Source organism: Nesoenas mayeri, assembly GCF_963082525.1.
Source record: "Nesoenas mayeri genome assembly, chromosome: 23".
Classification (NCBI taxonomy): Eukaryota; Metazoa; Chordata; class Aves; order Columbiformes; family Columbidae; genus Nesoenas; species Nesoenas mayeri.
Genome location: NC_137574.1, coordinates 1,013,266 through 1,041,098, shown reverse-complemented (window position 1 = coordinate 1,041,098; position 27,833 = coordinate 1,013,266). Strand labels below are relative to the sequence as shown.

General features: G+C 61.2%; 1 protein-coding gene across 4 annotated transcripts in view; it reads right to left on the bottom strand.

The window, feature by feature from the left end:
• Positions 1–26,373, bottom strand: part of FOXP4 (forkhead box P4) — a gene marked incomplete at both ends in the record, with an annotated part of 30,894 nt that extends 4,521 nt beyond the window's left edge. The window contains 12 exons of one of the 4 annotated variants that reach the window (XM_080358278.1): positions 18–119; positions 329–405; positions 507–708; positions 1,157–1,246; positions 3,145–3,232; positions 5,465–5,569; positions 5,845–6,049; positions 6,539–6,686; positions 10,645–10,731; positions 12,451–12,573; positions 19,602–19,691; positions 26,185–26,373. In XM_080358278.1, the coding sequence (XP_080214404.1) occupies positions 18–119; positions 329–405; positions 507–708; positions 1,157–1,246; positions 3,145–3,232; positions 5,465–5,569; positions 5,845–6,049; positions 6,539–6,686; positions 10,645–10,731; positions 12,451–12,573; positions 19,602–19,691; positions 26,185–26,373 (1,506 nt within the window). The remainder of the gene's footprint in view (positions 1–17; positions 120–328; positions 406–506; positions 709–1,156; positions 1,247–3,144; positions 3,233–5,464; positions 5,570–5,844; positions 6,050–6,538; positions 6,687–10,644; positions 10,732–12,450; positions 12,574–19,601; positions 19,692–26,184) is intronic. The other 3 variants (XM_080358279.1, XM_080358280.1, XM_080358281.1) reach the window with 3 other exon arrangements.
• Positions 26,374–27,833: the final 1,460 nt, after the last annotated feature.

The following is a 27,833-nucleotide window of genomic DNA, read 5'->3' as shown; positions in this document are numbered from 1 at the left end:
AGGGGGGCTGCTCTCACCTTCCAGGTGGCCGTGTTCCTCCGGAAGTAGGCGAACATCCGCGTGAACCAGTTATAGATTTCGTTCAACGTTAGCTGCCTGTCGGGGGTCTCCAGGATGGCCTGGAAACCAGAGAGGGGACAAAAGCATCACTCACAACGTCCTGTGGGGTCTGACACCCGTCCCGCAGTGAGGCATGAGGGGCAGAAATGGGGGTACAGTGGGTGTGAGGGCTCCCCCAGGACTGAGAAGGCGGGGAACAGCACGGCTGTGCCCTGCGGGCAGGTCTCGGGGTACAGAGTTGAACCCTGTGCCCTGCGGAGTCACTCACCTGCCGGATGAGCGAGGCGTACGTGAAGGGCGGCCGGACGTCCGCGTTTTTGTAAAACTCGTGATTCTGTGCAAGTTCTGGAGAGGGGGACAAGAAACAGGGAGCATGCGGTGAAGTGACCCACTTCGGGAGCCGCAGCTGCGTGATGGAGGGTGCAGAGCCCCATCCCCGAGCTCACCTGAAGATATCGGGGTGCAGAACTTCTCCGAGTTTCTCCTGCGGATGGGTCCCACGTTGTGTAGAGTGGAAGAGCTGATGACGGAGGGGCCCTGCCGCAGGGGGGTGATGGGCGCCGTGGCGGAGGTGGGGGGATGAGGTAAACCGTCGGGGAACGTGTCGGAAGTGCTCTTGGAGAGGGTGGCACTGGAGACCAGGTTCAGCTGCAGGGACAGGAGGGACGGAGGGCAAGTGTGGGCACTGGCACAGGGACGGCAGGGGCTGGCAGAGCCCTCGCAGCTCCGCGGGGCTGAGCCGGCTCATGTGGCAAAGCAGGAGAGAAGGGCTGGAGCAGGGGACTTGCTGGGCTCGGCAGGGATGCGATGCAACCACGGGAGGGGATGCATCTCCTGCGCTCTGAGCCCGTGGAGCAGCACAACACGCCAGCACAGGCTGCCTTTCACTCCTGATGCCTTGTCCCAGCACACGGGACCAGGCTACCTGCGCCGGAGCGTGCTCAGGGCACGTCCATCTTTGGGAGCCCGTCCAGCTGGGCCATGCAGGGCCGTGGTGACCATGCAGAGGGCAGGGAGGGGACGGCAGCCAGTGACGAGGGCGAGGGAGGGAAAGGGGGCGGCTGTGGGGGTGTAGAAGGGGAGGAGGGGTACGCACGCTTACAGGCTGGCTGAAAGGCTTTGGCTCTGAAGGTCTCATGTGAAGATGGGCCATCATCGCTTGGAGACGCTCGCTCTCCTTCGCCAGCTGCGGGAGGTAAGAGGCAGAAGAGGTGGTCAGAGGTCAGACGGCCGTGGAGGTGCCCAGGGCTGGGGGAGCTGCCCGCCAAGCCCCCGCCCCGCCTGCGGGCGGCCAGCACCTCCTGTGTCCCCAGGAGCTGCCTCCTGCCGCCCCAGTGGGACCGCGGCTCCGCGGGGGCTCGGCTCCCACCGCGGGGACACAGGTGCTGCTGCTTCTCTGGCTCCACGTGTGCAGCCGGATGAAAGATCTGTGATGAAACGGAGCCTCACACGTCCCAGCCACCCGCTGCAGCCCTCGCGCTCCTTCCTGGGAGCTCTGGTCCCTGTGCCAGCAATCCGTGTCCCCTTCACCCTCCTTCAGCCTCTACCGCTTCCTGCTCACCCCCTGTCCATCCACCCATCCCTCCGTCCGTCCATCCATCCACCTGGACACGCAACATCGCTTTAATTGCATGCTCCCGCCTGTTTACTCCCCGGAGTGCGGAGAAGGGTGAAATATTCACTGTGGCACCAGGAGAGACTTTGAGCCCGGTGGAGGCGATGGGATCTGACACCCGCTCTCTTCCCGTCACCTTCCCTTTCCACCAGGACCCCTCAAGCTCGGGGCTCGGCCGTGTCCCCGGCTCCCCCCAGCCAAGCCCCCTCCCCGGGCGGGCGCTGGAGCCGGGTGAGGAAGGAGTTAAAGCAGGAGCCGGAGCGGAGTTTGCCGCAAGTTTGGAGCAGCTCGGATGCTTTCGCGCTGTCGTGGTGCTCATTAGAGCTGACAGGTCTCCCCTCGTGATGCAGACGCTCTCCGCCGGCACAGCGGGGGCTCTGCGCTGAAAACTTTATAATTGGTAGCTCTGGTGGCAGGTTCTCCTCTCTGCACACACAGCTCTCTGCTCACCCTTCAGATGCTTTTTTTCCTCCCCGCGTTTTTTTTTCCTTCTTCCCCTCCTCTCTTTAAGCCCCAGTAATTACTTTCAACCTCTCGCTCTAGCGAGGGCTGGGGAGCAGGATGCTTCCCGCCCAGGAAGGTTTTGCTGCGTGTCCCTCCCTCCACAGCCCCGTTACTGTCACTGTGGGCGGCTGCCAAGGCTGCCCCACGCCACGTCCCGCTGTCCCCCGGCCTGGCATCCCCCGCGATGCCACCACCGCCACGCACAGCATGGGCACAACCACGGCCGGCTCCCGCCAGCCCCTGGCCCACCCCCGGGCACCCTCGCACCATGGGGGTCTCGGTGTGCGACCCTCTGACAGGGACCCCTGCCCCGGCCCACCTGCCCCGGCCCACCTTCCCCCTCCATGGCTTTTAAGTCCCAAGATGAAAACCCTCCATTTCCTCCTGTTTTCCCTCCTCCCTTCTCTATTAACCGAATTACACACGGCATGCTGGGGAGGCCAAGATGCTGGGAAAAGCACTATTTAAAGAACTGCTTTTCCAAAAATAGCACCCTGAGGTTGGGCTCCAAAGACACCGAAATAAGTGGCCTGATTTCCATGAAGCCCAGCAGCCCTGTGGCCCCCGCTACGGCGGCACAGCCGGGCATGAGGGCTGGGGCACAGGAACGCATGTCCCGCCTGTGGGTAAACCCCACGGTCACATGTGGTTTCCAGGTCTGTGCCACCTCCTTGTACCCACAGGGCTGCTTTGGGCAGGAGTGGCTTGTCCCTTCCTCCCTCCAGCCCCTGGACAATTGTGCAGGGACACTGATATCAGAGGGGGAAATAGTCTGAGGTTCCTCCAGGTCTTGATCCCCTATTTGGGAAGGAGGGTTAAAATGAGCCCACATGGCACCGGGGGATCTCTCTGGGGGTCCCTGATTGCTACCCCCTCCTGCAGAGAGCAGCTGAGACACAGCACGTGGAGTCAGAAAGGAGGCAGCTTTTAAAACGCATGTCCTTTGGGGCTGGGGCCATACCCACCTGTATTTCCAGCTGCTGTACCACTTGCATCTGGACTCGACACTGGGCTGTGCTGCGGTCGTCAAGTGCATGTTCTGTATTGAGGTGTCTGGGGAGAAGAACATGGGGGGGTTATGCCTGGACATGCCCAAAATGCTGCCCACGTTGGGGGTGCCCAAAGTGCAACGAGCAGAGGGAAACTGAGGCACAAAGGCAGCCAAGCAAACTGGGCTGTGCCTCCTCCCCAAACCCGGGCTGGAGGGTGGCCGTACGGCCCCCAGCAGCACCGCGTGTTCGGGAGGAGCCGCTGGTTGATGGAAAGTCCTTGAGAAGGGCAGGAGCCGCCCGACCTGAGGAGCAGGTTTCCAGGACAAAGGCGGCTTTATGGAGATTTACTTACACCCTCTGCGGAAACCCCTGAAGGCAGAGGGTGACATTTCCAGAGCGCTCCTCATCCTACCGCTTGCGTGCCTCATGTTTACAAGGCACTTTATGTTTAAAAAGCACCAGGACCTTTGGTCCTCGCCGCCCTCCCTCCCTCCCTCCCTCTTGGGGAGGGCACAGGCAGAGGCCATCAGCCAGTGACACTGCTGGCTGCAGGGACACCCCACACCGCCTTGTGGGGTCCCCGCCCCCAGACCCAGCAAAGCAGCAGCTGGGGATGCAGCCAGGCCTGACCGCGTAGCCCTGACCGCGTAGCCCTGACCGCGTCGCGTGGCCGGGCTGTGTCCTTGCTGGGGTGGGTGCAAACACGAGGGTCCTCACTGGAGGGGGACAGGTGAGAAGGGGGTGCAAACAGCAGCAGGGCCACCCCAGGGACAGCCTAAAAGGTGGCACCTACATGGGGAAACACGCAGGCATCCCAGGGTCACGGGTCAACATTCTCCAGGACCAAGACTGAGATACTTTTGCTGAGATGTCCCAGGAGAAGGTTCCCCAGGAGTGTCCGCCCTTGGTCTGGATGTGGAAGACAGTGGGAGTCTCGCCCGGCTGTTTGTGAGAGGCTTCCAGCCCCAACTTGCACAAACAAGTCCAGTACATGGACCAGCTGCCAAGCCCGTGTGCGAGCGAACCCCGCGGGGCTGCGGCCGGACCAACCGCCGCTCCTCTGCCCGCACGCAGACCCAGGCACGGCCGCTTCTACCGGGAAATGCCATCGAGAGCCCAGGCTGCGCTGAGCGGGACCAGAGACGGCTCCCACTGGCCCTCACAGGTGATTGGAAACTGCTGCTCAGAGGATGTGCTGCCCCTTCGCACCCCGGCGCTGAGGCCTCCTGAGCTGAGGCTCAAGGCTCAGACTCAAAGCCAGGCCCAGGCTGCAGCTGGGCTCAGCCTTGGGGAGCTGCAAGCTTTCTGTCTGTCTGTCCTACACCCCAAGACACGCTCACGTTGGCAGAGAGGGGACAGGCAGGTGGGACACAGGGACTCTCCAGCCCTGGCCATCCCCAGATCCAGCTCCCAAAGCCAAACTTGCTGATCTGCCCCACCGTGTAAACATGCCCGGAGAGGAGATGCCTTATCTGGGTTCACCCCATGAGTCAGAGGAAGGCGGGCGGACGCAGGCGCCTGACTCATTCCCTCGCTCAGTCACCACCAGGCAACGCTCCTGCGGCCTCCCCAGGCGGCCTTCGCACCTCCTCCTCCTCCTCCTCCTCCCAGCAAGGCCTCTGCCCAGCTCGGTCCCTGGAACAGGAGGCTGGCGCGGTCCGAGGGATGCTCCGCTGGAGCCACCCCAAGCACATGGCAGCAGATGGGATCGCTTCTAAAAACCCAAAATCTCGCCGAATAGGAGCGAAACGCATGCCGGAGCACCTCGGCTGTGGCGCCAAGCAGACAGTCGGAGAGGCGGGGGGAAAGCAGCAAGCAAGCCCGTCAGTTCCTTCTGATGTCTTTGCTAAAAATCCTGGCTACAAAGAGATCTAATTGCAAATGAACTAATTAAGTAAACCTCTGACGAAGCGTGAAAACAATTTGTTTGACCCTGACGCTAGCAGAGGGCTCTTCGACAGCAGAGTTAATCAGTCAGTGCTGGAGCCCACAAGCAGCAGCAGCGGGCGGCCGCGCTGCCATCTGCTTCCCCCCGCCTTGCCCCCCAGGAGGGAGCTGCAACCCCCCCTGCCTGCTGCCTGCTCCTGCCCGCTCCGGTGGGTCTCTTCTCCTCCAGCAGCAATCCCTGGCGTTTCCTCCTTTTGCACAGGGCCCCCCAGCTCTAGGCAGACAGACTTTGGGGTGTCTGGACCTGTTTCAAGGTCTCCCGCCTGCCAGCCCCATGCTGTCGCGGTCTGAGAGCGTGGGCTCTCCCCGAGTCCAGAAAAACCTCCCCAAAAAGGGCGAAACTTACTTGACAAACTGTCCCAAGTCCTCACAGAGGGTTTCGCAGCCAGGCCACTTGCACTCTCCGTGGCCGTAGAGCGGGTGGGAGCTGGGGGTCTCTTCGTGGGAAGAGCTGCAGAAGAGGGAAAAGGACCATCAGAGGGGCTGCCGTGATGCTCCAGCGTTCCCATGCACAGGGCCAGCCCTTGGGGACCCACGAGAGACCCCACAGCAATGGCTCCATGTCCTCCGTGGGCACATGGGCGCAGCAAAACAGCAATAGGATTTGCTCATGGGGTGGGCAGAAACCTCCCAAGCCTGTTGCCAGCCCCATAGGTGACAGATCCCGGCCCCTTCCACCTCTCTGGGGGTAAAAACACAAAGTGCCAGGGCCCAACCCGGCTCTACCTGTCCCTTCTCGGCGTGTGCATGGTGCTCTGTCCATTGGGCAGAGGGTGATGGGAAATGGGAGGCGAGACCTTGGCGGCCGAAAACGAGGTAGAGTTGGAGGTGTTGGTGGTGAGGTCGAGACCTTCTTGCTTGATGCTGTCCTCGACGGGCTGGGCGGCCGTGACCTCCTTCCAGAGCTGCTGGAGGTCCGAGGGGCACACGGCTACGCACGGGAGAAAGCACCGGCCGTCAGCGGGAGAAGGGGCAGCCCCCCCGGCACCTGCGCACCGGGCTGGCACGGGACCCCACGCGCCCTGCCCGGCTGGCACAGCTCAGCCCCCCCACATCTCAGACTGTGCGCTGGGAAATCAGCCCCAAAGCTGGGCACAGCCCTTTGTGCTGGCACCCGGGGGCAAAGGCTGCACAGCCCCAGCGGGCACCCCAAAACAAGCCGCCCGCAGCATCCAGGGAGCCCCGCAGAGCCGTCTCAGCGGGGAGGGGACCCCAGCCCCCCCGCGCCCACACAGGGGCAGGCAGGGCCCAACCCCGCACCCACCCCAGCCCGAACTCGCCCAGGCCGCTCCAGCCATTAACGCCATCAGGCCCCAAACTTTCAACAGGCACAATTGGAAAAGCAGCGGCCCAGCCCCCTCCCGCGCCCGGAGCAGCTGCCGCCGCGGCCTCCCCAGCGCATCCCCCGCAGGGTCCTTACCTTGGGGCAGGGTCTGCAGGGGCACGGTGCCCTGGCCCGGGGGGAGGCTCACCAGCCCCTGGCGCTGCAGGTTTAACAGGTGCTGCTGCTGGAGCTGCTGCATCTGCAGGAGCTGCTGCTGGAAGGCCAGCTGCTTGTTCCCTAACGGCTGCCGGGAGACAAAAGGGAGAAATCAAAGCGTGTTATTTCCAGCCTTGCAGCACAAACGGCGCGGGGAGGCCGGGCCCGGCGGCGGCGGCCGGGGACGCCCGTGGCGGTGGCACCGCGGCCGTGCGTGTCTCTGTGCCGCTGCCAGGGCCTGTGCCGCGCAGCTCGCGGCGGAGCCGGACGGAGGCTTTGATCTGTCGGAAGAGGAGGGGAAGAGAAGGAAAGGGGAAGGGAAAAATAAAGCGCTGAAACGAGAGGGAGTGAGCAGAGCTGTGGGCTTGCTCAGAGCAGAGATCCAGCTCTGCCTGCGAGATGGGAGCTGGGAAACGGTCCCTGTTTGCCAAAAAATGGCCATTGCGAGCCCGTTCTCAATGGGGGAGAGAAAACAATGATCTGCAGGGGGGCAGACACCCAGCACTCCCACCCCGGGCAGCAGCACCGGAGCCCCCAGCCCAGCCACAAACACCCCCCCGCCGGTGGGCGACTCCCCCACCCGTCCCCAGGAGCCGCCGCGCTCCGACCAGCCCTAAACTAGTTAGGCAGGACAGGTCCCCTGGGAGGCACCAAGAAATCCATGAGAATTAACTGAAGGGGAGAGAATTCAATTAGGGCTGGGGACAGGCAGCTGCTAATGCGAGCCGGGCAGGAGAGGGGCGCTGCCCCCGGCCTCATTAGCGGGGCCGGCGTCTCCGTAACCCCGTGAACCCCTCTGTGCGCAGACGGTGTGCGCGGGGCCGACGAAACGGGCTGGCGGCCCCTCGGCGGCAGTGAGAGGTGCCAGGGCCCCCTGGGTAAAACACATGAGCTGAGCCCGTGCCGAGGCGCTTCCCCCGATCTCACTGCGCTCCCCACCGGGGGCACTTTGCAGCCCCACTGCTTGGCCAAAGAGAAATATTTTCATGTCCATGCTCTTACTGATGAGTGCAAGAGCTTTGAGATAGGAAATGTCCTTTCTTTTTCAATCTTCTGGCTGGGTCTGCGCACCGTGGGCACTCAGGCCCCGGTGCAGCAGGGATCCCCGGGACATGGCGCAGCCCCGGCTCCTGCTCTCCGTGATCCCTGAATTTCAGCCTTAGCACCAACCTCTCTCCTCGGCCATTGCCCCACAAGCTTTGCTCGGCTTCCCTTCCCTCAGAAAGACCCGGCCTGGCAAATACTGGCTGAGTCCTTCCCAGAGGGGACCCCCAGCCCCTCTGTGTTAGGGCCAGATCCTGTGTTTGGCCCCCACCTCCCGTCCCCGCGCGGGGGCTCGGGGTCCGGAGCGTCGCCCGCGCCCGCCGTACATTAGACGCAGATGACTGGGTGCAGCTACCGGGGTAAGAGCCGCCGTCACTTTGATTTATGAGCACATCAGGAGGAGTTTTGGCGTGACACGCAGGACTGACAGGAGCAGTTCATTAAGCTGACATGGAGGTTAGGCGGCAGGCAGCCCCCCGCACCACCCCCCTCAGGACGGGGACGCCCCCACCATCGACTTTGGGGGCACATGGAGACCCACCGGCCTCACCCCAGGGGATATTGGGGTCTCTGCACCCGGACACTGGGCTTGGAGAGGCAAAGAGCTGGGAAGGAGCAGGACGGCTTCAGGAGGGCGAGGGGCTGCCTGGAGCTGCACCAGCCCTGAGCTGCAGCTCCTCGCGCCCCCCGAGCCGAGGATGCTGCTGGGGGTTGGCCCTTACACCCAGTGCAGGAAAACGTCCTGGGACAGGCTGGGACGTGCCGCAGCTCAGCCCCGTCCTGGCGGGACGCAGGACCAGCCGTCCTGTTCGGCCCCTTCCTCGCACCCCCGCTGCGGCGCAGCTCCTGGCGGCCCCCCCCGCATCCTCTGAGACAGGATGCTGCCGACAGGCGCTTCCGACACGTTTCCATCCTCCGCGCTCCCTCTTTTCCTGCTCTCCCCTTCCCTGCGCCGCCAGGGACCTCCAGCCGCGCCGCTCCTGCCGAGATCTGAGCTGCTGCTCCGTGAGCTGCTGCTCCAGCACCTTCCCCGGCACGGTGGCGGCACAACACCGATCCCACCTGCTGCTCCTCCTCCGTGCTCCCAGACAAGCCGCTGCCTTACAATTACAGCGAGCTGAGCCCTTGAAATCGAGCAGAGAGAGCAGAAGGTGCTCGGTTTACAAACCTTGCAGTGGGGCCGTAATTAAACACCGCCCCGCGTTTCCATGAAGGAGCCGACTGCGGCCTCGGCTCCGCGGTGGCACCCCCGACGTACCAGGGTTCCCCGTGCCAGCACCGCTGCTCGCGGCAGACGCGCTGCTGCCCAACACACGCTTTGTCGGCAGCAGCTGCCTGAAGTCACGGGGTGAAGCTGATCCCGCAAAGCCTGGCCGGGCATTCTGGGGAGGGGAAACTGTGGCAGCCACTCGTGGGGACCCTCTCACTGGTTTTTGGGGCCATGGGGTGGTGCTGCTGCCGGGAGCTGGACACGCACCCCTTTAGCACCATCTAATGTGCCTCTTCCCATCACCGGCCACTCAGACTTCCTTAGCGGATAAATTTCTCATCTCCTCTGTACCATTTAATTAAAAATTAACATGAGCTTTTTAAACCAGGAGCCCGTTAAGCAAGCCCTTTGTTAGAGTTTAATTATATCCCTGTACGTTGCTGCAATATAACATCGCCACGGCCAAGAGGAAAGTCCTTGAGGAAGCTCAGATTTATGCCTCCCCCGTTCCTGGAGCACGAGCAGCTACTCCAGCTCCTGGAGATGGCTCCGATAAGCCTGACCCCGCACACGCTGTGTAAATACACCGACATCCCGCAATGAAAGCCCCGGACAGAGTCTCTCGAAAGATCGAGTGGGTGCCGGCCCGACCCCGACCGCTCGCGCTGCCTTGCTCCCCCGGCGCGGGAGCGCGTTGCTGTTGAGCCCCCGCTGCAGCCGCCCCAACACGCAGCCTGGGCTGAAATGCTTGCTTCTCAAAAGAAAGCTGAATTTTTAAGTGCTGAGAATCAATGAGTGTCAACCAGGGTGTTGGATTTCAGGAGGGGTGATGGCAATGAGCAGGGCCCGCACCCCACTCCGCTGCTTGTGCTGACGCTTGGCCAGGGACACGTCCCAGGGAAGGACACCTGGTAAAGAGGACAGTGACACTAGACAGACAGCAGCACATGCAATGAAAATACCGCCCTGGTGGTACCACCTGCACCCATCTGGGAAGAGAGAGGGGCAAAAATATACCAAGAAAAGGACAGGAGCGCTGCTGTCTGCCCGTGCGACACCCCCAAAACCGAGTGCTGCTGATACACACCACCTCGCAGGGCATCGCTGTGGGAAAGGAGAGCAAATCCTGTTGTGTACAGGGCGTTACACAAGACTGATGCAATCACACCGGGATAAACACTTCACCACACAACCACCTCCCCGGCAGCGGGCGCACCGCTGCCCCGGGTCTGGGAGCGCGGCAGCATCCCCGGCTGAGCGCCTCCCGTTGGAAAAGCCCTTGGCCGCGTCCCTGCCATTTCACGCACCACTGGGGTTTTGCAGAACCACCTGTCCTGGCAGGAAAAGCCCCAGTTTGTGCTCCTGCCTGACCTGACCCAGCCTCCTCTGGCACCACCGTGAGGAGCATTTGGGGAGCCCTCGCTATGTCCTGGGGGGCAGCGACCTGCCCCTCCATTTGGGGAGGGTCCAGCAGCTCTGCCAGCCCACACAGACTTCGCCGCTGCCCACGGTTTCTAGATGTGCTGACAAGGATGCGGCACTGAGAACAGGGCAGCTCGCTGCACGTGCCAGAACACAGACAGGGAGGAGAAGGAGGAAGAGGAGGAGGAGGAGGATGAGAACCCCCAGCGCCTGGACTGGCCGCTCTGGCAACATGATGCCCCTGTGTCCTATCCCCGCTGGCTCCCGACTGGCTGCCTCTGGTGCTGATTCACACACCCCTTGTTTTATGCTGGACCCCTTTGATTCGGAGCCAGATCTGATGGCCCAGAACCCATTGGCGTGAGCTCACCTCTTTGGGTTGCTGCTTTCCGGCTTGCTGCTGCGTCAACAGCTGCAGGTGAAGCTGCTCCTGTTGCTTCTTGTAGTATTCCTGCAGCTGGGAGGGCAGGAGGCAGGGACAGGAGGGGACAGAGAAACTGGGATTAGCAGCAGAAACACCCCGCTCGTGTCTCCCTGCCTGCACTGCCCCGCGCCCAGCGCCGCGCTTCGCCACAGCTCCCGGCAGCGGGCCGGCAGGGCAGGCCTGCGCTGCACAGCCCTTGGAAACACGCTCCTGCGGGCTCTGGAACCCAAAGCAAGTGAAATTCCCAAACGGCACCAGTACCAAACCTGCTGGGTTTTAATGCCGACCGGTTGCCCTGGCTTTCTGCCCCCAGCGCCAGGGAGAAGGGTCACAGCCCCCAGCTCAGTAACTCCTGTGCATGCTGGGGACACTGCAGCCGTCCTGGGGGGTTTGTTAATGGGGGGATGTGAAACACCAGGAGGGGGGCGATCCCTCGAGAGAAGGGGGCCCAGGTGCGCTGGCACATAAGTCAGCATTTCAGCAGTGGAGAAACCCCATTCTCAGCATGGTGGGGCCCCAAAATACCCCAGCAAAGGTTGCGAGAGCTCGGGGGCTCCTGGCTGGGAAGGCGCTGGGAGCAGCCACGGCCCCTGGTCTGTTCGGTGCAACCCCGCGAGTGTCGGGGGCTCAGACCCGCGTCCCCTTCACGGGCACCACGGCAAAGTGTGGGCAACCGGCTCCGCACAGCTCCCCGCTCAAAACAGGGGGGTTTGCTGGCCTGGTAAAACAGAGAAAAACACCCCAGCCCTGCAACGAGGCACCGAAGAGGGTCCCAGTCTGCAGGAGCAGCGCCGGGACCTGCCGGCATTGACGCCAGCTCTCCCCCCAGCCCTAAATAAACTGTTGGTGATGGATCTGCTGCGCGCAGGGGGGCAGAGGCACCGGGAGGTCAGCGAGACCCGCGGCCCCCTCGCAGGCACCCGCACCCGCGGGCTCAGGAATGCCCCTGGGGATGCCGGGAAGCCTTTATCAGCTCGGGCTGACAGCGCTGACAGCAGCAACTTTGCTTTTTCTGTCGGCGAACAGGTTTGGAGAGCCTGGGTGTTTACCCGAAAGCCAATCACAGCCGGGTCTCTGCAACATGGTCGAGCGAGGCTGCGGGAACATTGGGTCAGGGGTGAGAGGTGTGATGTTTGGTTTTCTTCTGGTGGAGAATGTGAGCTATTCCGGCCTGGGTTGTTTAATTTGCAGTCAAACGTGTTTCTTTATCCGGCTCCAAAGAGGCTCGGAGAAGGACCCACCCAGGGTAGTGTTTACCCTTTGTTCTTTCCCTGGGGCCAACCTTGAATCCTTATCAGCCTGTTTGGAGTAAACAGGTACTGGAGGCAGGAGGAAGGGTGTGGAGGATGCTTGTGGGATTTCTGCTGCTCTCCCTCCCGCGGCCGGAGGTGTTTACCCAAGCAGGCCTGTTTTGTTTCGGAGCTGAGCTTTGTTTTTTTTAATTCTCCTCATCTTTCTTCCATCCCTGTTCATTTTACATTTGACGGAGCGCTCCGGAAAAGCTGAGCGGGGTTGTGAGAAACAAACCCAGGCGCTCGGACCCACCCCTAAGCCAAGCACCTGCCCCAAAGCTGAGCCTGCCCAGCCCTCCCCGGGCAGCTCTTCCCACCCCTTGGTGCTGGGGATCCCCAAGGAAACGTGGGGAGAACGCAGAAGCCCAAGAGGAAGGGACCCATCTGCCTGTCCCCAGGGCCCCGCAGCGGCCACGGGCGCTGGGAGAAGCCGCGTGGCCGGGCCGAGGCGCAGCGGTACCTGTTGCAGCATTATCGCCTGCTGCTGCTGCAGGAGCGCCTGGAGCTGGGGCGGCGACAGGATCTGCTGCATCTGCTGCGGCGTGATCATCTGCGGGGACATCATGGCCACGGACACGGGGACCTGCGGAGGGGAAGGACATGTCAGCACTCCCAGTCCCAACCCTAGAACACCCTCTCCAAATGCCTCCCAGCCTGCAGGTTCTCCCGGGGCCTCCCCTGCGCCCCGGTCCCCTCGTCCCCTTTGGGCGAGCTCGTGGCCATCAGCCCCTCCTGGCGAGCTGAAGCCGTCACTGGGGACATGGTGACGGCACAGAGATCCCCGTGGTGCAGCTGGCACTGGGACAAGCTTCCTAAACCATGAGCTGCCCTCACCCTGAGGGCAGGACGCTCTCTGCCCTCAGGATCTTCTTTAAACGCAATTTAGCTGCAGGAATTATGAACCGAGAGGAGCCAGGCAGCTCCGAATCGCGGCTCCATCCCCTCCTGCGAGCATGGGAAAGGTGTGGGGCACCGCTCCTTCCCTCGGGGTCCCAGGGGATGCAGGGGGAGAAACGCCAGGGGAAGCGGGGCAGATACCGATCACCCAAGTAACTCTGCAAAGCAGCCCATGGAGAAAGAGGTTACCAGGTTTTCCATCAAAGCTTTACCTCCAGTTGACACCGGTAACTCTCGTAATTACTGTGCCAAGTGCAGAGAGGGCAAAGAAAACCTGCTGACCCCAGGCCCTGCCTTTGGTTATCGCAACACGGGTCCACACCCCGCGGGAAAGCGCCGGGGAGGGTGTCGGTGATGGATCCCAGCCCTGCCAGCGCGGCGCTGCCTCCCCAGCCACGGCCACCCAGAGCTGCCCCGGCGCAGCCCGCCGTCCAGCACACACCAGAGCCTTCCCGAGGCTCCGGGCAGGGCTATGGCCCTGCTGGGATTTACGAACCCTTGCTGGGTGCTCCCTTTTCCGAGGACAGCAGATGACGGCGGCTGGTTGGCGCAGGGGAGCTGGTGAGCCACCGGCCACCAGCAACCTCGGGCTCCTCCAGGGCACCCCCGGATATGGCAGCTCCTTGGTCTGGGGGACACGGCAGAGCCCGCGCCAGGCTCCTGGTGCAAGCCAAGGACCCAGTTTTGATCCAAAGTGGATGACTTCTCATCCCCTCACTCATGGGTCTCAGGCCTCAGAGACCAAGGGACAGAGAAACAAAGAACCCAGGTTCTGAGCACCCGGCAAAGTCCATCTGAGAGCCCAGGACCTGCCACCCCTCCTGTCCAGGACCCTCAGCAACGCCCCGACTCCCCAGCCTGGGCCTGTGTCCCCCTCCAGCCACCCCGGTGGGACACGGAGCGGGGACAGGACCCGTGGTGGCCCGGGCAGTCCGTGCTGGGTGTCTAGCCAGGCTGAGCGCGCTGACCTTCAAGGGAGATTGCAAAGGCTTATCTGTTTGCTCAGGCATTTTGCTGGAGGGCTCAGTTTCATTTGTCGCCGGTGATCTGATCCCCCCCAGGTGATCCCCCCCAGGTGCCTCCGTGTCAGAGTTATTGATTAATTGCTGCATGTTCACACCCAAGGGCCGCGCTGGGCACCTTCGGCTGTCCCGGCTGGGCTGGCGCGGGGGGCTCAGGGGCTGCAGGAGCATCCCTGGCAAAGAGCCGCGTCCCTGCCAGGGCTCCGGCGCTGCCAGAGAGACCCCGCACCCCAGCCCCGCACAGAGCTGCCGTTTGGGCGCTCAGCTGCTCGCAGCCAGCTGTGCGAAGCCCTGGGCGAACATCTGGGCAGGAGGGAGCTGGCGAGGATGGCAAGATGAGAGCGAGCGGGTGCGCGCCCGCTCGCTGGGAGCTAAGCATCCTGCTAATTTCCCTTTGCCAATTCATCAGCTGGCAACGTGCTCGGAATGAGAGCCTCTAATTAATTGCTCATCCACATCCCCCATCCGGGCGGCCTCCCCGCCCCCACCGCCGCCGTGCGGCCTCTCGTACACGTTTGCTGGCATTTTCAAATCGGAGGCATCCTAATTACCGGAGAGTTATAACACCTTCCATTTCTCGCCCAGCGGACTGACACCCTGTCAAGAGCAAAGAGAATTGCCAGAGGTTTTGACAACACTAATTGCCCCTATAATCTAAAAACACAAAGGAGAGGCGATCAGTCGAGAGGGCCCCAGCTCTCGATCCGACACGAGGTTTTCACAATGTTACAAGAAAACAAAAGCGACGCTTTTTAGAGTTTGATGGCTGCTAACAAAAGCAGAATTATATTTTCATACAACCTTTGTCTGCATTAAATGGCTTTTTCTTCCGCGCTTGGATGCGGAGCTGACACGGGGAAATGGCGGCGGCTCCGTGAGGGGTGAGGTGTGAACGGGGCGAACGGGTGCCGGCTCCTGCAAGGGGCCATCACCTCCCCGAGCTGCCATGGATGCCGAAGCCACACAAAGAATTTCCCTCCGGTGTGGGAAACATCTCCCTCCCGGCTAAGGTTTCCAGGGAGGGCAGGAACTTTCTTTAGTAAAAGGGGAAATTCCCGTTTATGGCAAGTTTTGCTCCTGCTGCAGCCACTGGTGCCCAGAGAACGGGCGGGCTCTGGGCAACGGCCGCCCCCAAAGTTCCATCCAGGCAGGCACGGGGTCCAACGCCAACGCGAGAGCCAGGACATGGAGCATGCAGCACCGGGGGCTCAGCCTCTCCATCCCCGCCAGCCCGCAGCAAAGTCCCTCCCCAGCCCCGGGGGCGCTCCTGGCACCCAGCACATCCCCGGGGCCGCGGGGCGGCCGGTCCCCGGGCGGCACGTCACGAGCTGGCATCTGCCAGACACCGAGTCAGGAAGGGCTTGACTCACTCCCTGGCCGGCTGCCACTCCGCAAAACTGCTTACTAACAGCTTACTAACAGCTCCGGCTGCCGCCCAGAGAGCCCCGGCGCTGCGGCTCCGCGCCGCATCTCCAGGGGGTGATTTTCCGGGCGGCCCCGGCTGTGATCCCCCGTGCCAGAGGCCGGGGCGGGCGCGGATCGTCAGGCAGCGGGTGGAAAACCAGACGGGTATTACAGGGGAAACTCTGCGCTCGGCGTAAGCGCAGAGCCGCCCTGCCAAAGCCGGCTGAGCGAGGCAGGATTTGGCTGGGCTAACGCAGCAGGATGGGGGAGTGATGCTTTTAGTTGGATTTTTCTTAGTTGTTTTTTTTTTACGGGAAGCGGATTGCGAGTCCCAGGCACGAGGCGGAGCGGGAAAGCCATGGCCCGACATCGGCCTTGGCTCCGGGAGCGCGGGGCTGTCACCGGAGCGACGGCCGCCCTGCTGACCCCGGCACAGCTGCCTTGGCGCAGCGCGGGGACCGGGACGTCCCCGTCAGCCCGGGGCGGGTGGCGAGCCCGCGGTTCGCTCAGCCTCGAGCAGCCGACCTGCAGTGCCCAGGCCGCGAGAGCCACTGTGTCCCCGGGCCAGCGTGCCGCTGCCGCTACGGGACGGGGCACCTCCAGCTCCACACCTAAAACCGCACGTCCAGCCAGCCCAGCCCCCGTCCTTCCCCATCTCTGCTGACCAGGGGGCTCTGGGATGAGCAAACCCCCCCTCGGCGGGTGCGCAGCAGCTCCTGGGGTGTCCATGTGTCTCACAGCACCCAAGGTGCTGCACATTCTTGTCTCTGATCTAATCTTGGGGTTTAACTCCCCATGTTTGTGCTGTTTTTCTTTTTTTTTTTTAAACACCCTTTTCAAATCCAAAACCAACAGAAACAAACCGAGCACTTGGCGAGGGGGGCTGGAATCCAGGAATAGAGAGGAGGACCAACCACCACCAAGAGCAGCTTTGGTTCTGCTGTTTCCAGGGGCAGGGGATGAGCAAATTCCCTCCCCGAGCACCCACAACAGCTGGAGCAGAGCAAACCTTTCCCAGCGAGTCCAAGCAGAGCTCGCGGGTTCATCCACGGGCACATCCACGCATCCCCGCCTGCGCTCAGCATCCCCGGGCGAACCCCGAGCTCAGAACATCTGCAAGAGCTTCAAACGCCAGGGCCGGGCATGGACCCCACGCACACCTGTGTCACCACCACCAGGGACACGCAGCTACTGAGTGGCACGGGGCATCCAAATGCTGCCCAGCCTCCAACTCCACAGCACACCTGGACCGTACCGAGGTGGGACAGAGACCATGGGTCAAAACCCGCCCAGGGTCAGAGGAGACACCCAGATCTGCAAAGGAGCTCCAGCTCCACGAGCCGGGTCGGGCTCTGAGGCTGGGGGGTTATTTATGAAACCTTTGGACAGCTTTAGCACCAAAGGAGTCGCTGCCGGGGCGAGGAGGCACCAGCACAGCTGCATGGAGGACGACCAGCCTCTGATGCTCAGCCGCACGCAAGGCAATGGAGGAATCAATCCCTGGATGTTCAGCCCAACGTGCGTCCTCGTTAGCACGGCGTGCCCCGCCGGGGAAGCGCTAATCGCGCGTAATTGGGCTGCGAGTCGCTGGAAGCTGCACGGGGGATGCTCGGGCAGGGGGATGGGACTGGAGCACTCGCTGCCCCCACGAAACCTGTGGGGATTGAAGTAGCAGCTCCCCTGCTCCCCGTTGGCCCCACGCAGCGCTGCAGGGCCGGCAGGGCGGGACGGGGCCGGCGGCAGTGCCGGGGTACGGGCCGGCTGGGCAGGAGGAGGGGGAGTGGGGCCGGACGGCGGTGCCGAGAGTTCAAATGGAAAAATCTAGCGCCGCGCGAGCCGAGACGGACGGGCTGCTGGATTTTTTCCTGGAGAGGGAATGCAGAAGGGCTGGTATTGATCTGTCTTCATTACCCATTTCACTCAAGTTTCAAATCAACAAAATACACTTTTCCGCTCCGCTGCCCTCCCCAGCGCAGCAGACAAAAGAAAAGCAATTTCCCGCAGTTTGCTCCAAACTCCTCTCCCAGTTCAGAGGCTTTTTAACCTCAGCAAGCGGCTCTTGCTGGGGGCCGGGAGAGCCCCGCCTCCGGCGCTGGGCTGGGGAGGGAGCCCAAGGGGCACCTGTGATCCAGCGGTGCCTCCGAGCCACAAACGGCCCAGCACCGAAACCATGGGGCACAGAGTCCTCGCTGCCTTTGCAAACATGGTCCCGCACCTCGTGCCACGGGCCCCCCGGGTACCGGCAGCATCTCCCTGTGCCAGCAGGATCTGCTGCAGCTAAAGTCCTCAAATGCAAAACTTTGTTGGCATCTGCCAAGTTTCTAATGGTTTAAAAGTTGCAAAGAAATTAAAACTGCTCAAAGATGTTTCGGGGTGGGTTTTTTCAGCATCTTTTAGATGCAGCTGCAAGTGGAGCGCCAGCTGGGCGGCTCTCCACACACCTCCAGGCGTCTGGGGCAGAGAGAGTTCGGACTCAAAAGCCCCCAGGATCCCGTCGGAGCCAGCAGCTCCTTGTTTGTTTTTAGGAGCACGCCGTTAGCGACTGTCGTTAATATTCCCGCTGGCTCGGTGCCCCGTGAACCTCCCGTCCCCATCAGCGAGGTGGCAGGGAGCTGCACACACATGGTGTCAGCAAGCGCGGGGGATTCGCGGCGCTCCGGGGTGTTGGGGCTGCAACGGAGACCCCGGTCCTGCTCTGCTCCCCCCAGCCCGGGGCTGCTGCGCCAGGACCCGGCCTTCCTCCTCTTCCTCCCGCCGTCCTGGCCAGTCTCACCCACACCCCTCTGCCGTTAGATAAACTTCCTTTCAAAGGAGCCTGCTTAATCCTCTATCTCCCCGCGGTCAGATCCCGCTCCAGCTGCCGGCCGGGCCGCTGGGCCGGGGGGAGGAAGAGGCCGGTCGCTGTGAGTTATGAGCTATTTCTGACTCACGTCTACAACTTTCACAAGTCCTTTTGCAACACAAAAAGGGAGGAGGGGGGAGGAAGGCAGATCCAGTTCACTCCAGCAAAGCCGCTGGCCAGATGGGCAGGGAGGGGAGAGAAAACAACAGCGAAAGGGGATGGTTGGTGAGCGAGCAGAGCGTGTGCGCAGCGCGGCTGGGAGCAGCACGGCAGGGCAGGCAGGAGAGCAGGCAGGAGCAGCGAAGTGTGGGCAGGAGAAGCAAAGTGCAGGCAGGAGAAGCGAAGTGCAGGGACACGCACCCGTGGAGGGAGTGAGGCGCCGGTTACCGGAATCTGACTTCACCCTCGCTGCCTTTGTCCTTCGCAGACATTTTCCATGCAGCGACTGCGTTTCCTTCCTGCCAGCACCGCTGGAAAAAGCCGCCCGTTCGTGCTGCGGGAGCCCTGGCCAATTCCCGCTGCTCAGACCCCGCTGCTGCTCCCCAGCCCGTGAGCCCCGGTACCGGCAGCACCGGGACGGCACTTGGTGCCGGCGGAGGTTCAGCCGTACCCCGGTGATTGCCCATCCCAGCCCTGGCCATTGCCCGGCCCAGCCTGGCACAGGCAGGACCTCCAGCTCTGAGAGCGCTTGTGCTAATTACTTTCCTTTGTTAATTAAACCCACGTGGCTCTAATAAGGTAACCTGCTGTTCTCCGATAAATTTAATTAGCCTGAAGGGAGAGCCCCTCTGCACAGCTATTTAAATTGTCACTTCCCATCGCGTGGGCTTTGCTTCTTTCTGCCTCCCCCTCTCACCACCTTCAAACCCCTCTTTGCCTCTTTTCTGCCCATTTGCTGCCCTTTCTTTTGGCCGAGGGCAGCAAAGGGGAGGCTCCCCCAAGCCTAAGGCACCAGGATGCCACCCAAGGGTGCTGCACCCACCCAAAGCCCCATTTTCCACCCCAGATGGGCCTTGGTCCCATCCCAGCAGCTGCCCCCATGCTGGGGGACCTGCTCTGGCCCTGAGGGCCCGTCCCTTACCCAGCGCCACTCACAGCAGCAGCACCGACCCTGGGGAGCTCTGCACCTCCCAGTCCCAAATGCTGTCCCAAGGTACAATGGCACATGGTGACCTTCTCCCCTCGGTCTCCACCGTGAGCCAGCCCTGCCCTCGCATCACCCCTTCCCACCACCTCAGCACACAACGGGGACCACAAACCCCCCACCAAAACAAAATAAATTAAATTTCGGAAGGTTGATGGGAAATTTAAGCCTTTGTGGGCTCCTGGGGGGCTTCAGCCACCCTGAAGATGGAGGTGACGCGTGTCTGCACGGGCACTTTCCACGGTACCGGTGTGCAGCCGAGCCCTTCCCGAGCAGGAGGGGATGGGGGACCCGGGGCTCACCTGCACGGCCGGCTGCTTGCCCTCGGTGCTGCTGGGGGAGCTGAGCCCCGTGGCCTGCTGCAGCAGGAACTGCCGAGCCACCTGCAGAGCCTGCAAAAGAGACACAGCGGGTGGGCGGGAGGAAGGCTGCCCCCTCCTCCTCCTCCTCCGGGCACGCTCCCCTCCAGCTCCCCGGGTGCGATGCACAAGGCGGGCAGCGCTCCCCGATGCTCCCCATTCACACTCTCCTGCCACACCAGTATGACCAGCACAGCCCACCGCACTGGCCATGGGGACAACCCCGTCTCCTTCCAGAAACCCCCACCCCGTCTTCAGCAAGTCGCCAGCTCCAGCATCTCGGTGCTTCTGGCAGGTGTTGGTTTCACGGGTCACCCCCAGCCCCGGCTGCTGCTCCCAGACCCGCTTCCTCACCGGCTCCTTCGTTTCACTTTTAAGGGATTTTTTGGGTGCATTTCTAACAACCAGGCCATTGTAGCCAGGCCCGCGTTGGGCCCGGGGTCAGCGCCCGGCGCGGCGCTGCTGCCCGCGGCACACGGTTCCCCGGCTGTCATCACCCCGGCCGTAAATCACCGTCCCGCCTTCCAGGAGCGGCCGTTCGCCCCGAGAAAGGGCCAACTTGTTAATTCTCTGTGTTTCCAGCTGTAAAGAAGAAAGCCCCCAGCCCGTGCGCCGCCTTCTCCGGCCCTCCCTGCCAAATCTGCTCCTGAACCGCAGTGGTGTTACCGGAGCGGCGTTACCTGTGGTGTGGATGCACCTCAGCATGCAGCTCCGCTCCGCTCGCCTGCTTGTTTAACCGCTGCAAAGCAAGGAGCACCCCCGGCGCCCTCAAATGGAGCACCCCCCCAACAGAGCATCCACGGAGCCTCGTTACCTGCGGTTTAACCAAAGGTCCCATTTTGTGCCCCCGTCTGCCCGGAGCTGCCAGGGAAGTGCACGCAACAGATGGAAAGCAAAGGACACCCCAGATGTTTCACGTGGTTTTTTGGTAGATAAATCCCTCCAGCCCGCTCCTTGCACATGAACAGGCGGCATTACAAGTGCTCTTGCAAAATGAGAAGTCATTTTAAAGTTGCTGCTGAATCTGTGAGCTGAGGGCTGAGCAGACGCAGCCTTGCTTATTTCATTAAAAAAACCCCTTATAATTTCATAGCAAGTAACCCAAACCCAACAGCTGCAGCCCACAAGTCTCAAAAGCAGACGGGACCCTATGACAAATCGCCGGGGCTGCACTCAAGGGTGCTGCACCCAAGGGTGCACCCAGGGCCCATCGCCTCCTCCAGCTGCTGGGGATGCTCAACAACTGCACGACCACTAACTCGCAACAAACTCACTTCATCCAAATGATTAAAAAATGAAACCCTTGAGGACAAACGTGGCGATTTGCTGCTGGGAACCCGCGGAGCGAGTCCCGGGGCCGACGCAGCCCCAGCGCTCGGCACGCTCCTCCACGGGCATGTTATTTCCCTGTTATTAACAGTAATAGATGTGCATCGGTAATGCGAACACAAAAACCATGTGACAGTTATGACAGCTCAAGGTCTGATATTTTAATTACTTTTTGAAATGAAAACAGTAATTGCAGTTAAAAGCCAAGGGTGGAGGAATTCACGCGGCGGCTGCGTGCGGCACAGCCGGCCGGCCCAGGGATGGGTGCTGGGCCGCGGCTGCGTCCCGCGTGTGCACGGCGGCTCCTGAGCTTCAGCCATCCTTCCACGTGTCTATCTGACAGAGCTCTGTGTGGTTTTGGTTTCTGTGTGTGCAACACATGAAACTCCTCCGGTGTTTGTACGGACCAGCTCGCGGAGGTGACCCGGTGGGGCAGGACCCTGCCCCAAAAATCCCTGCAGCACATATGGAAATACAGCAAAGGGGGAACCAGGAGATGCAACGGCAGCAGCCCCGCAAAGCGGAGGCAGGACGTGTCCCAGAATCTCTCTTTCTGAGCCCAATCGCCGCCTGGCCGGCGGGTGCCACCGCGTCCCCGGCCCGGCCCCGCCGCCTCTCAGCGGGGAATTTAATTCACTCCCTGCTGGCTCTCTCACTTTGTTGTGCTCTGAAGCACGAAATTACAAGATTTACAGGAAAAAAAATGACATGGCCTTACAATTGCACACGGGGGCCTCTCCGGCAGCCCCCAGAGCCGCCCCCTCCCTCCCTGCACCCGGCGGCGGCTGCAGGCTCAGCCCGCGCTGCAGGGGCGCTCGGGCCGGCAGAACCAGGGCTCCGCACCTGCTGCAGAGCTGCACAGCGCGGGGGGGTCCCCGAGAACCGATGTGGGGATGCAGAGCTCCCCGTTATCTGCATCTGTCACCCCCGGCCCCAGGGACAGCACCAGCGGGGCGGTGGCGAAGCCTCCGCAGGGGTGCTCGGCACAACCTCTGCTCGGGGCTCAGCGACGTGAGAGCAGCAGGAAGAGAGTTTCCCCATAGGAGTGGCTGGGCTTTCACCTCCCGGCTCTGCCAACCGCAGAGAAAACGATTTAAACAAGAAAAAATTGTATCCCGCTGCATGGTGTTATTCAAGAGTCATTAGCATGTTACCCGTAATTAGGAACGAATGGGTTGTGTCAAATTCATCATGCTCCTGGATGGCCCCCTTTGATCAGCAAATTATCCCATTAAAAAGTTTGTAATGTCTCAGACACTCCAGCAGGAGCTGGTGCTGGTCGGCTCTGCCCCCGAGCTGCAGCGCGCCCGGGGCCAGGATGGGGACCCAGGGCACGGGGACCCAGGAGCATGGGGACGGGGACCCAGGAGCACCGGGACGGGGACCCAGGAGCATGGAGACAGGGACGCAGGAGAACAGGGACGGTCACACAGGAGCACGGGGACACCGCGGCTCTGTCTGAAGGGCCTCTCCAAAATCCAACATGCGTGGGAAATCCTTGCCCAGGGTGTTTTTAAACGGCCTCACTCTAGCGGGTATTTCACTTGACGAGGGTGCAGTTTTTAATTACGCCCGCCCTGCGACGGAACCGCGGCCCAAAAACAGCCCAGGGATTTTCCACCTGGACGGGATCAAAGCTTCGCATGGGGTTTTAACCTCCAGTGAGAGAAAAGCCACCCTAAAATTATGTTAAACCAAGAATTTTGCAAGGAAGTGGCCAGAAAGATGTGTGAAGAGAGTCTGTATGGCCCCGGTCCCTCGCGCCTTCGGGAGGGAGAGAGAGGTTGAGAAGGGATGAAAAAATGTTAAAAAAAGAGGTTTTTTACACTAACCTCAGAAAAATGACATCGTCACATTCCAGAATTGGAGCCATTAAAACAACACACACGGGATATTTTTAGATGGATATTAGCGGTAAATGATGCCATATTGAGCAGCACTTCCACCCAGCCCAGCCCAGCCCAGCCCTGGCCCTGCTAAACCAGAACCAAACGGGCAAAGAGATCAAAACTAAAGAAAATGACACAATTCCTCGCAGGAGGGCACGAAAACACGAGGGATCTCACGGCAGCTCTGGCTGCTCTCGCCAGCGCTCCCGACCGGCTTCCTCCTCCTCAGGCTGCACAGGTCAGGGGTTAAACCCGCTCCCACTAACGGAGAACACAGGAACAAGCTCGTGACGAGCCCACCCCGGGAAAAAACCCTAAAAATAGGAAAAAACCTCTCCTGCATTCGTCCTCAGTAAAATACAACCTATAAATCAAGGAACCTAATAGAGAGATGAGTTTCACTTAAGTGCTCCAGTCTCGTTTTTATCTTAAATACCCTAATAATAGCAGATTACACAATATATTTGAGATGTGATCACATGTTTTATGGAGCGGTATCTTTCCTATGGCAGAGTGTCTCTCCTCCCCCCTCCACACCCTCCTGCAACTACCAAAAGAGTCCAATTCGCTGCTTTTTCAAAAAATAACCAAAATCTTGGTTTTGCTTGATAGCTTGACATTTCTTTGGCATGTGTCCGCAACAAACGGCTGGGTTTTTTGTAGTAAAACCAATGCAGAACAAGGCTGGAGCAGCTGGATTTTCCAGACGGCTCCTTTTCCACGGGACTGGCCGCTGGAAGAGCTGCGGGCGGCCGCGGGTCCGGGGGCTTTCCCAGGACACCCCCGCTCTGAGCACCCCGAGCACAGCCCCCTGCACCCGGTTTAACCCCAGCTCCGGGATTCGTGCAGGAATTGAGGGGAATGTCAGACAGACCGAGCAGCCCCGGGTGGGCAGCGCACCCCGGGTGGGCAGCGCACCCCGGTGCCGCCCAGCGCGGGAACCCCCGGCACCGCCCTGCTCCCCAAACCGGAGCACCCCCCGTCGCCCCAGCGCAGGGACGTGACGCCCCCGTCACCCGCCGCCCTGTTTCCTGCCCAGCTGAGGATTCCGGGGGGCGAGGGGCCGGTCCCCGCCTTAGAAACTCCTGAATGCGCCGGGGCCTTTGCGGCGCGGGCGCAGGATGTGGCACGCCGGAGGTCTCGCCGCGTTCCCACAGCAACGCGGGCAGCCCTCCCATGCCCCCGGCCGACCTCTCCCCTCCGCCAACCCCACCACAATGCGGGCGCGCGCTATTCAGGCTTTTCAACCCGATCCCGCCATTGAAATCCAGGGACTTAACCCAAACGCCAGCCCTCGGGCTGGGGGAGAGCCGGGGAGGGGGTGTCCTTTCCCCCCCCATCCCGCTGGGCTCCCGCTCCCCTCCAGCCTCTCCGCACCACGGGATGCTCTGAACTCGGATCAGGACAGACAGAGTGACAAAAGCTGTGGTGTGCGGGGAGCAGGGTCGGTGCCACAGCTGGAAACCCCTGTCCAGGGTGGTGCTGCCTGGCACCCGCATCCTCCTGCTCTGGGGACTTCCCAGGGGCCAAACAACAGTCTGGGGGTTCCCTGAGCACCCCACGGTACCCACAGCTCCCTGCAATGAGCCCCGGGGCTGCCTGGGTTCACCCTTTCAAAAGGGTGAAGGTGGAGGGGCCGCAGGCAACCAACAAGGTCCAAACCAGCTCATTTCGCCAAAAGGTGCAAAAGCAGCGGGGAGCGAGGGCAGAGCACGTGTCCCGGGAGCAGCAGTGCCCCAGCAGAACCCCACGGACACGGGGCTCCAAGCCACTGGTGGGGCGGTCGAGTGGCGGGTCCCCACCCCTCCAGGCTCCCTCCTGTTAAATAAGGATTGAGCACCAACGCTGCAGGAGCTGCGGCGGAGCTGGGATGGAGAAACTGTCAGACGGGAACAGCCAGTGGTCCGGGAGCCTGCGAACGCTGGATGCTCCCGAGGATGGTGCAAAGCCTCCATAAAGCACCTAATTGTGCAAAACTCTCTATATGGGGACATTTATTCCTGACCCCAGCTGGTGCTCAGCCTGTTCCCTGAAGCATGAAGATTAATAGTCTTCAGGATGTTTCTTTTTTCACCCCCAAGGTGCTGTCATTGCAGATGTCATTTGTTTTTTGGAAGTTTACCAAACCCTCCACCTGAATAGTTCCACATTGCCAGTGAGCTTCCCAGGTTAATTACCCTGGGAATCCAAAAGAAATGCACAAGGGTGACACCAAACACCGGCCGTGCCTTGGGCGCGATTTGCTGGGTGCGCTCAGGGAGCAGCATCCGCAGGGCTGAGCCACCAGCAGCAGCGCTCCGCGCTGAAAAAGCCCCTTTTTTCCTTATTTTCTGGAGGAGATGCCCCCATTTCAGCACCACACCGCCCACCCCCATCTGCGCCGCTTTGGCCGCGCAGGAACAAGCATTTTCTGTCCCCCCGTCTCCGGCTGCAGCTCAAGGAAGCCGGGGCCGTCCCCGGCGCGGCTGCAGCGAGGGGACTCGCAGCAGCATTACACGCATGATTACCCTTCAGATCAGGGGAACAGGGGCTTAACTGCGTGAGAAACGGCTGTTATTCAGGTAATGGATTTACAGCACTCACTACTAAAGTATCAGACACAGCAATTTTTTACAGCTTTCACGCTGGAATTTATGGCTTAGGGAGGCGATCTCCATACGAAGCAGGGATCATTGCCTTATTTAGTATCTGAGGAGGAAAATTTATGTTTTTGCCAAAGTTTGTTTTGAAAGGTAACCTGCAGCCCCCCCCGGCCCGGCGTGCACGGTGCGGGGGTGACGCACAAGGACGGAGCCGTCACATGCACACGTCACACGTGTTTTATGCCACGCGTGTGAGCTCAGTTCTTCAGCCGAAGGCACCAGCAGCCGCAGAGAATGAGGGGCCGGCCCTGGTCACCCCCCTGCTTAACCAAATACAGGCTCGGAGGAAACCTGCTCCTTGTTTTACAGCCAACAGGTCTTTGCCTGCACGGCTTTCCCTGCGGACGGGGGCCCAGCAGGCAGAGCCGCCAGCGCGGGCAGGACCTGCCCCAAATGCAGCAGGTACCAGCCCATGAGCTGCACGGGGGGTCGGGCTCCACCTCCCCAGGGACGTGCACCCCGCAGGACGGGCACCGGCGTTTTGGGGCAGCACTTGCACCCCAGCTTCAACTGGGATGAGCTGTGCAACCCACCTCCCGCGGCAGCCCTGGGGATGAGGGGAGGCTAAAACGGGGTGTCTGCCCCCAAACCCAAGCCCCCAATGACCCACTCCCACATTGCCTTGTGCAAGGCGGGTGGGAGCAGGATGCGCGCCGGCCCTCCTACCTGCTGCTGCTGGAAGTGCAGGAGCTCCACGGGGCTCATCTCGCCGTTGGTCTCCCCGCTGACGGCTCCTTCGCGCCCCCCGGCCCCTCCGCCGCCCCCGCCGCCATCGGGCTGGTTGCTGAGGCTGCTGACCCCGTTCTGGCTGGCAGGAGCGGAGCGTATCGTCTCCGAGGCGGATTCAACCATCATGACTTGCTAGCGGGACCTGGGGAGGAGAGAGCAGAGTTGGCAATCCCCGCTTGGCGTCCTCAGCTCCGCCAGCTCTGGCAGGTCCACGCAGGGGTGGGATGTCAAACCCTGGCCAGTTTTAGCTGCGTTCAATTTGCTCCAAAAAATAAACGTGCGGCGGTGTGAGCCGCCACGGACTCGCTGCCAGCCCTGCGCAGCGACGGGGCGAAGCAAGTGCAACCCGTCCCTCAGGAAAACACCGCGTTTTCATTCTCCCAGCCTGACGCACGACATAAAACCCCAGGAACTCAAGCATTTTTCACAGAATTGCAAAATATTTCACTTTGAGAAGCTGGAGATGGCAAAGCTGAAGCTCCAGCGGGGCTGCGCACCAAACACACGGAGCCTGCGCCACATATTTCACCATGAAAATCTCAACAAAGTTGACACGTTTCCACAAAGGCTTCAGCTCCCAGCAAAGCCGCACGAAAAGTTTGCTGCGTGGTTGAGGAAAACCAAAGGTACCGCGGAGCTGGGACGGAGCAGAACGGGAACAGGGCAGCGCTTCAGCAAACACCAGCCGGGAAAGCCCCCTTTCCCCGGCAGCTACAGGGGTCAGGTTTAACCCGATAAGACCAAGAGTCCCTGCTCAGTTGGGTTTGATTTGCCAGCTGTAAACCCAAGGGTTTCCATTCCAGGAGAAACTCCCGGATTTTGGGCTGACAGCAGAAGAAACACCCACCACGTCCAGCACCCAAACCAGCCGAGCCCCGGGGCCGCGTCCCACACACGCGGGTGGGGGTCACTGGGACCCCCGAGCACGGGGCCTCCCCCTCCTCCCCAACACACACTTTGCTCTGCAGAAACGCAGGACGCGGGTTTTTATCGCATCCTTCCCCATCAGCAGGTACCGCGGCGCCCTCGCTGCTCCCGCTGTGCTCGCGGAGTTTGAAACACAAGGGAATAAAGACACAGGGACAGGGAGAAGAAATACTGTTTCTCCCTTTTTCTTCTTTTTTTTTTCCCCATCTCCCCCCCAGCCCCAAAAGACAGAAAGACAAACCGCGAACAACATAATTGCTGAAATGTGGCGTGTAATAATAGCTATTCAGAAGCTGATCATTCATATTAAACAGGGTGAAGCAAGCTTCTCATTTGCATGTTCGAGATTATATGCATTTCAAAAGTCATTTCCGCAGGGTATATGACTGACATTAATTCCCATGCGGAGCTGCCGGCTCCCTCCCGCAGCCCCGGCGCCACCGCACCCGCGCGGGGTGACACGAGGGTGACACGAGGGTGACATAGGGTGACATGAGGGTGACACAGCGGTGGCCGCAGGACGGCTCAAGGTTAACGGGTTTACTGGCGCGGGGCTGCTGGAAGCGCAGGAGCCGGGACGGGCACGCGGCAGCCGGAGCAGCTTCCCCAGGAGGGACCGAGACAGGATGGGACGTCGCCTACGGATGCTGGAAGAGATA